Genomic DNA, 9,381 nt, shown 5'->3' on the forward strand with positions numbered 1-9,381 from the left:
TCCTTTCACATCGGCATGATATGCCGTTGGTTGCCGTTATTGTTTAAAGGTGTCCGGCGGCATCAGAGGGAAAAAGGGCATGACACCAACAAAAGTTAAAGCGGCGCGAGTCTGAGTAGGGCTGGTGGGAGTGGTGGTGGGTTAGTCCAACAACCACCGACTTTCACCTAGGAGGCTGGTGTTCACTTTTCGTATGAATGTAAAGCCAAACTATATTCTTTTTTCTTAAACCCAACCAGGTGTGTTGGCAACATGTAACCATGTGCATTTGTTGTTGAAGGAAAAAAACAGCAATTTGTGGTGTTGAACTGACCTAGCGCATTTATTTTGAAAGAAACTGTATGCAAACTGTACAGTCCCTGACAAAAGTCTTGTCGCTTATCCTAGTTGTAGGAACAACAAATAATAACCTGACTTGTAGTTGATCAATTGGGATCAGAAATAGCTTATATGAAAGGCAAAGGCCTTTAGATTATGCTTATTATACCAAAATAAAGTTGTGTATCATTCATTGAGTTTTATCATTTAATTAGGACAGAAAGGTCAGATCTTGCTTGGACAAAAGTCTTGTCGTGTCTTTAAACGATTCAACCAATCACAGATTAGAGCTCCACCTGTGACAAATACTGTAATTAACACTTTCCCAGGTGTGTATAAAAAGAACCCCAGCACACCAGACCTTCATGTGAAGTGCAACCTGACCGCTGACAACATGCCAAAGATTCAACCACAGACCAAAGTGCTGATCATCAAGAGCCTGAAGACCAAGTCTGCTGCTGAGGTGGCAGACATCTTCAGTGTATCCAAACGTCAAGTGGAGAGGATAAAAAAAAGATTTGAAGAAACTGGTGACGTTCATGACAAGCCCAGGTCAGGCAGACCCCGTAACACAACTGTTAGAGAGGACCATTTGTTGCTTCGGCAGTCCAGGGCCAGCCCTTTTTCAACTGCAGCAGAGCTACATCAGAACTGGTCACCAGAAACCCCTGTATCTACCAGAACAGTTTGTCGAATTCTCTCACGCAATGGTCTCCATGGCCGAATTACTGCTCACAAACCAGCATTAAACAGAAGACAACAAAAGAATCGTGCTGCATTTGCCAAGGCCCACAGCGTGCAGAAAGGATGGACAGTGGAAAAGTGGCAGAAGGTTGATTTTTCTGATGAATCATCCATTGAACTGCATCCCAATCGCCGCAAATACTGCAGAAGACCTGTTGGAACCCGCATGGACCCAAGATTCACCCAGAAAACAGTCAAGTTTGGTGGAGGAAAAATCATGGTTTGGCGTTACATCCAGTATGGGGGTGTGCGAGAGACCTGCAGAGTGGATGGCAACATCAACAGCCTGAAGTATCAAGAGGTTCTCGCTGCCCATTACATTCCAAACCACAAGAGAGGGCAAATTCTTCAGCAGGATGGTGCTCCTTCTCATACTTCAGCCTCCACATCAAAGTTCCTGAAAGTGAAGAAGGTCAAGGTGCTCCAGGATTGGCCAGCCCAATCACCAGACATGAACATTATTGAGCATGTCTGGGGTAAGATGAAGGAGGAGGCTTGGAAGATGAAACCAAAGAATCTTGATGAACTCTGGGAGTCCTGCAAGACTGCTTTCTTTGCCATTCCAGATGACCTCATCAATAAGTTATTTGAGTCATTGCCGAGACGTATGGATGCAGTCCTCCAAGCTCATGGGAGTCATACACAATATTAATTCTTTTTCCCAAGACACCATGACTTTATGTTCTGATGTTATTGGAGCATGTTTGTGTATTCAAAATAAAGTATCATTTCTACAGTACATTATTTTTGTATGCGACAAGACTTTTGTCCAAGTAAGATCTGACCTTTCTGTCCTAATTAAATGATAAAATTCAGTGAATGATGCACAACTTTATTTTGGTATAATAAGCATAATCTAGAGGCCTTTGCCTTTCATATAAGCCATTTCTGATTCCAATTGATCAACTACAAGTCAAGTTATTATTTGTTGTTCCTACAACTTGGATAAGCGACAAGACTTTTGTCAGGGACTGTACATTTCCTGTGAAAACAGAAGTGCATTTTGAAAACAGACAATGCAAGTAACAGGCTGAGGTTTACATAAATTATCATAACAAATCGTGCCATGGAGTTACAGTTGTTCATTTAAAAGTGCCACTGACCCCAAGTTTGTCAGCAGTTTTAAAAATGAATGTCTTCCATTTGTCTTGTGCTGTTGGACTGTCTAAGAATCTTCCTCTTTTTGGAAAGGGGAAGTTTATGAACACAGAAGGCTCATTTCCAAGCAAAGTCATGAGACATTTGAGCAAATTTTGTCAAGCTGAGTATGAAATAAACTCATAACTTGAGCTTGAGTGCAAGTTTTGTGACAGTAGTCCACACCCATGTTTGTTATCTTGCATAATACTGAATCTTTTTGTCGATACTAAAGATTTAAGTCTACTTAGTGTGATTTACACAAGGGATGATCAGAGGTGCAGAGTTTTTACCACCCTCATTTAGACCTGGGTTGAAGTATGGGAAGAGTTTCTCAGTGAAGGAGCAGCCAGTAAAGGAGTAGATAAGAGCTGCAGCATCTACGTCATAAAAGGAGACCACACCCTCCTCATAATCCACAAACACCCCCACCTTCTGAGGACGAGACTTCAGAGAGAGACAAACATCAAGATCATCGAGAGCTTTGTACTCAATTCCATTCCTCAACCATATGGTCCAGTAACCATCCTCAGGGCTCAGTGTGATCAGTCCCTTCCTGTTGATCGACTCTCTGGCCACTCCTAAATCCCATCCAGTCTTTTCTTTAACTTGAACCTCAAAGTAAAATCTGCCTGAAGAGAAACTCTGCTTTCCTAAGACACAAAGACCAGTAGAAAATCTCTCTGGGTTGTCTGGGAGATTTTTCTTCACATTATCATGATTCACTTGTTTCCCGTCATCAGACAGTGTAACTTCAGGATGTGCTGTATCAGGATCAAGAGTCACATCCACTGCAGACTGCTGGACTCTCTTCAGCTCAGCTTCAACCAGCTTCTTCATCTGTTCACTGAGTGTCTCCTCCAGCTGAGACACAGCTCTCACCACAGTCCCCTCATATGAAGGAGCATGGATATTGATCTCTGTCCAGTCCTTGGTGCGTGGAGCAACGTTCAAGGACTGGATGCTTTGGAGAAGATGGAGGTGGTCTTCAGAGTATGAGAGCTGCTCCACCTCAGTGCTTCTCTTCATCAGCTCAAAGATTTCCTGTTCCAGCTCTTTGGTAAAAGCTTTGGCCTGATTTTCTGTTGTTCTGTGCTTCACTTGAATTGTGTCCATGAGTTTGTTCAGTTTTCGCTCAGCGCACTCTATCAGAGCAGTGAAGATCTGAACACCTTCTGCTATCTCTCTATTTGCATTTTCCTCACTGAGGCTGACTGACCGTTTGATCTCATGAATCTTCAGTCGTCTCTTCTGGATCATCTGCTGAATTTCAGCCTCTGTCTTCCCCAGCTCAGCCTTCTTTTCTTCACAAGCTTCTTTCAGAGGAACAACATCATGTGTCTTGTGGTCTAAAACAGTGCAGAGCATGCAGACACATGTCTGGTCGGTCTTACAGAACAGTTCCAGAGGTTTATCGTGCTTCGTACACATCCTGTCTTCCAGGTTCTCCACAGGGTTGATCAGCTGATGTCTTTTCAGGCCTGACATTGTCAGATGAGGCTCCAGGTGAGTCTCACAGTAGGAGGCCAGACACACCAGGCAGGACTTCAGGGCCTTCAGTTTGGTTCCAGTGCAGACGTCACAGGGAACTTCTCCTGGTGTGGACACTTGTTGCTGTGAGCTGCTGCTGCTGGCTTTCTGTTGAGCTGACTGTCTGAACTGAGCGACCATCTCAGAGATGAAAGTGTTGACTCGCAGCTCAGGTCTTGTTCTAAAAACCTTTTTACACATCGGACACAGATATTGGTTTTCAGTATCCCAGTGTTCAGTGATGCAGTTTTTGCAGAAGTTGTGTCCACATGATGTGGTGACTGGATCAGTGAACACATCCAGACAGATGGAGCACAGAAACTGATCTTCAGACAGCGAACTGCTGGCAGTGGCCATATCTACACACTGAGAACAAAAGAGAAAGTTATTCAGATGTTATTAAGAACACAAATAGTGAGGGTCCATAGCACAAAAATAGAATATAAATATAGATAATAAAAGTTAAAAAAAAAATAACATAAAAAAAACAAATTGCAGAATTCTTGCTTTTTGTGGTAATGTTTTACAATGCACAAAACTGGTGTACTGTTTTTGAAAAAGTGGGTTTTAAAATGATCATAGGACAACAGCTTTTTTATCAACAATTTTAATCAGCACCCATTTGAACACAATAATTACGGAGCAATTAGGCTGTATTAGCAATGCAATCTATGTAGAAAATGTATGTAGATAAAATGTATTGCACAATTACCCATAATCCCTTTGATAACCTTATTGTTACGAATTTATGTGTTGGTATGTGTTGACAGATGACATGAACAATACTGACTATCTCGTTACTATTCCATGTTCTGCTGGGAAATCTTTGGTCCTGGCATTCATGTGGATGCCACTTGAAACACTTCACTCATTCAAACACCGTTGCGGACCAAGTCCCCACCCTCACGGCAATAACACTCCTCAATGGCAGTGCCCCCCCTCCAGCAGAACATGCACCCTGCCTCACAACAAACAATGCTCAGAAATTGCCTGAGGAACATGACAAAGAGTGAAGGCATCAACCTGGCCTCCAAAATCCCCAGATCCCACTCTGATTGAGCATCTGTGGGATGTGCCAGTACCCCACCTCACAACCGACAGGTCTCAAAGGACCCACCTCCAACGCTCCAGTGCCAGACTCCAAAGCACACCCCCAGAGGTCCTGTGTCCACGTTTTGACATGTCAGAGCCAAGTCTGATCCAAACAGACCCCAGACTTTGGATGGGTGGAGCACATCAAGTAGCATCCATATGAATACCAGGAACCAAAAGTTTCCCAGCAGACCATTGCGTTGTAACAATATGATCAATGTTAATCACCTCGACCGCCAGTGGTTTTAATGTTTTGGCTGACTGGTGTATACATGACTGTGGTCTGCACAGTGAACACAAGAAGTTTGTGGGGCTCAAGTCCCACAAGTGTTTTCTATCTGGGCAAGCTACACTGTGGTATTAGCTAATGAGCTAATGAGCTAATGAGTGGCCCTTTTGTTTTTTGTTTTTTTAAACTTTGTTAATTACAACACATCACATTGCATGGATAAATGTGTGATCAGTTTTTGAACCAATGAGCGGCCCTTTTGGACTCTGCACCTGCAGGACTCTGCAGATTTTCCGCAGATTACAGGCATATAGATGCTGCTTGTAAAACTCAGAATGTTGTCACTGTCCCCTCCACCTCCTTGTGCATGTGTGTTGTATTCAGTCAGTGTTAAAATCAAAGTTAGTGAGAAGAACATTACAGTGTCAACTTTGGCAGCTATTTTAGACTAGTCTTAGTCTTGAGACGAAAATGCTTATTAATTTTAGTCACAATTTAGTCATTTTTATCCTTTGTAGTTTTACTCAACGAAAACTCATGATATTTTTATCATTACTTTTAGTCATTATGTTTGCTGGAGTCAACCAGCCTGTCGCTCATGTGGCATTTGAAGGTAATTGCAAACACAGCTGTTCTCAGCTTTCAGTGTCTTATAATCCACCACTAACATTTTCTTTACATCTTGTTTGGTCAGTGAAAATGAAACATAGATTTCGTCTTTGTTTTTATTATCAGATCTATTTTTAGCTTTTTATCATCTCGTTTACGTCATGGAAAAAAGTTCTCTCTGCTTCATATTGAACCTTCCATTGTAATGGCCAAGTGTCCCACATTTTGTTGATTGACTTTTCTAATAAATTTATTCTTGAAGTACTCAAGTAGGCCTACACAACTCCCCAGTAACATCAGTGTTGGGGTGTGTGAGCTTTTATTTAGTTTTACATCTGTGTGAGTGTTGTCTGCTTGGTGTGTTTGGTTTTTGTCTGCACATGCCTTTCCCTCCCTCTCTCTTATTCTCCTGCTGTCAGCACACCGACTCTCCATTTGCAATCAGCACCCCAGATCTACATCCATAATCAGCACACCGGTCCTCTATAAAATGTGGTGTTCCCCAGGGATCAATTCTTGGGCCATTTCTTATTTATATCAATGATTTGTCCAATGTATCAGATCAGCTATCCAAAATTTTATTTGCTGACGATACTAGTTTGTTTTATTCCCATAGAAATCCTAGAGTTAGACAAAATCTCCAAATGGTTCAAAATCAATAAATTGTCAGTAAACATTAAGAAAACAAATTTTATTCTGTTTAGTTACAATCACAAGAAGCTCACCGAGAATATAATAGTGTTGATTGATAATATTTCAATAGCTAATGTTGAATCAACTCGTTTTCTTGGTGTACTAATTGATAAAAACCTATCCTGGAAGCCTCACATTTCATTTATTTCATCTAAAATTGCAAAAAATATTGGAATAATTGGAAAAATTTGTTATCTTTTAAACACAAAAGTTTCCCTCAACCTTTATTATTCTATGATATATCCCTTTATCAGTTACTGCAACATTGCCTGGGCCAGTACTCACCAGACAAAACTGCAACCAATTTTTAGGTTACAAAAAGGAGCCATGAGAATTATTGCCCTTTCAGCTCCAAGAAGTCATTCATTACCTTTGTTTCGTAAATTTGGTATCCTCAATGTTTATCAGATTAATAAGCTCCAAATGACTCAATTTGTATATGGTTCTTTAAATAAAACACTTCCTACTTTCTTTCACAATTTCTTTTCCCCAAACAATCAATTTCACAATTATTTAACCCGAAAAGCATCCCAGCTCCGACCTCCTCAATCGCGAACTATTTCATCCCAATTTAAGATCTCTCACAGAGGTTCCATGTTATGGAATTCTCTTCCTCCCCACTTTGTTAAACTTTCTTATGAATCATTTAAAAAATCTGTGAAACATTTCTTGCTATATGAATAACAACGACCTGATCTCTGTATCTGTGTGTGTGTGAGGGTGTGGGTGTGGGTGTGACATCATGCCTTTATGCACATGACAATGTTTAATTTAATGTTTATCTAGGGAAGTCCTCTTGTCAAGCCCCTTGAGGGTTTTTTGGACCTCCTTGCATGTTCCCCATTGTTCTTTTTGTTTTCTTCCTAAAAAGAAGTTCTTATATCACCGACTGTAAATTGTTTTAATGGTAATTGTATTACTGAGTGTCAGTTTTTTTATGGTAATTGTAATGTTGACTTTTTTTTAAAAAAAAATACGTGCTAAATAAACAAAATAAATAAATAAATAAGCCACTCCTCTCCACAGCAGATACTCAGTGCCAGCGAATTTTGTTAGTTTGTCTGCCTGCCTTGAAGATTCATACCTGTTCTCCTCTCACCAGAAATGCCAGTCAGCCAGCCACCACTCCACGTTCATCAAGCCTGCCTTCACTCACAGAAAATCCAACCTGCCAAGACCAGCTTCCATCCACCTTCAGACAAGACACCACCCCCTTCTGCTGGAACCCCTGCTCGTCATCCCTAAGACTCACTTTTCATTAAAAGACTTTTGTTTATTCTACGCACCTGACAAAGTTTCTCCAACTCAAAGATACGACAGACATAATTGTTTTTGGGCCACAGAAAGAAAGAGAGTGTCAGCTCTCACCTTGAATCCCATTCTGTTATAACTTAGAGTCAAGCAAGAAACCTTGGTGTTATCTTGGACTCAGATTCAAATTTCCACAGCCACATTAAATCAGTAACTTCACCTGCCTATGACTATTGAAAAGATATTGCTAGAATCAAAGGAATAATGTCAAAGTAAGACCCTGAAAGGCTCAGCCACGTCTTTATTTCCAGTGGAATAGATTACTGCAATAGTCTGTAAGTAGGCCTTTTAAAACAAGCTGTTCATCAACTTCAGCTTATTCAGAGTGCTGCTGCTTGGGTCCTAATGAAAACTAGGAAATATGACCTCATTACTCCAGTCCTAAAATCTGTACACCAGTTACCTGTCACTCAGAGAATTGATTTCAAAATCTTGCTGCTGGAGTATGAATCACTCTGTGGCTCAGCACCCAGATATATCTCTGACATGCTTGTGACATATGAACCATCTGAGGCCGGCCAACTGACCGCCCCAAGAGTTAGAACAACACGTAGTTAATCAGTGTTTTGTTATCATGCAGCACAAACCTGGAATAACCTCCCAGATGACTTTAGACAGACCTGACTCAGAACACTTAAGTCGAAGTTAAAACTGTTTCTTTTGTACACTGCCTGCTCCACCCTGAAATGACTGCAGCTCATTTATAAACTTGATTTTGAATCATTTTAAATAATGTTTTTATCTCTGCTAGTTTTAATGGTGTTTTTTTTAAATCATTTAATCTTTTATATATTCCCTCTTTTATTGTAAATCTGTACCCTTTGATGTTTCATATCTTATCGCTCTGTAAAGCTGCCCTGATGTATAAAATGTGACATACAAATAAAGCTGCCTCGCTTTGCTTTGTTCCCCCAAAATGATTTTATTGCACCTGGAATCACCTGATTTGCGTTACTTAAACACATTAAAAGATGTTACTTGTTTTGTTGCCCTGTAACAACACTTCTGCACCCCTTAATTATTTTATGTCAGTAATCACAGTTACATCATTGTACCTGGAACTATTTTGAGATTATGTTATTTTTTTAGATTTTTTAAGTGCATTACCCTATTTGTTAGAAAGTTTATTGTAAGTTTACTGTATTTTTTTGCAAAACTTTTTGATTGCTGAGGTGTGAAATTTTAAAAAAAGTGGAACTTTCTGAGTAAAGAAAAGAAAGAAATGCTGAGGTAATTATTATCAGCTGTACTCACCGGTGTTGAGCGGACACTCTGCTGAGAAAGTCTTGATAAACTTTATTTTTCGTCTTTAGACAGAAACATGTCTTGCTTGCAGCTCTGCAGTCCCTCTGACAAATACTGAGTTTCATTTCAGGAGTGTGACGTTTAAGTTCTCCCTGATTTCTCTCCTGGTGTTGCTCCGCCTGCTCTGTGGGTGAGGGTTCCTGTCCGGTGTCTGCTGTGTACATAATTATAACAGCATATAATACATAGTTTGGGCACAGGACGAATATTCAGGGAGTAATGCAACCTGTGGCTTTTGTACCTTTCTTTTTGAATGTTTTTTTTCTTGTGTTTTTCTACAGCAGTAAATTCTTAAAACAAGAGACAGGTTGTCTTTATTCTCAATGCTACAATCTCATCATCGGCCAAAGTTCAACTCAGCTTTAATAGAGTCTGCTCAGTTTTATTTCATTTTTTTAAAAAAAAAAAATGAC

The 9,381-nt window shown here is 40.3% G+C and overlaps 1 protein-coding gene across 1 annotated transcript; it reads right to left on the minus strand.

The window, feature by feature from the left end:
- Positions 1–1,105: 1,105 nt before the first annotated feature.
- LOC117254592 (E3 ubiquitin-protein ligase TRIM39-like) lies at positions 1,106–9,082 on the minus strand. The gene is made up of 2 exons (XM_033622945.2): positions 8,918–9,082; positions 1,106–4,095 (listed from the first exon to the last, which is right to left on the minus strand). The coding sequence occupies exon 2, from the start codon at positions 4,084–4,086 to the stop codon at positions 2,443–2,445; it is 1,644 nt and encodes a 547-aa protein (XP_033478836.2). The 5' UTR covers positions 4,087–4,095; positions 8,918–9,082; the 3' UTR covers positions 1,106–2,442.
- Between the last annotated feature and the right edge of the window lie 299 nt (positions 9,083–9,381).

Source organism: Epinephelus lanceolatus, chromosome 3 (assembly GCF_041903045.1).
Source record: "Epinephelus lanceolatus isolate andai-2023 chromosome 3, ASM4190304v1, whole genome shotgun sequence".
Classification (NCBI taxonomy): domain Eukaryota; kingdom Metazoa; phylum Chordata; class Actinopteri; order Perciformes; family Serranidae; genus Epinephelus; species Epinephelus lanceolatus.

Bases quoted from the DNA above. Each gene is read 5' to 3' on its own strand.
- LOC117254592 (XM_033622945.2), bottom strand. From the start codon at position 4,086: ATGGCCACTGCCAGCAGTTCGCTGTCTGAAGATCAGTTTCTGTGCTCC.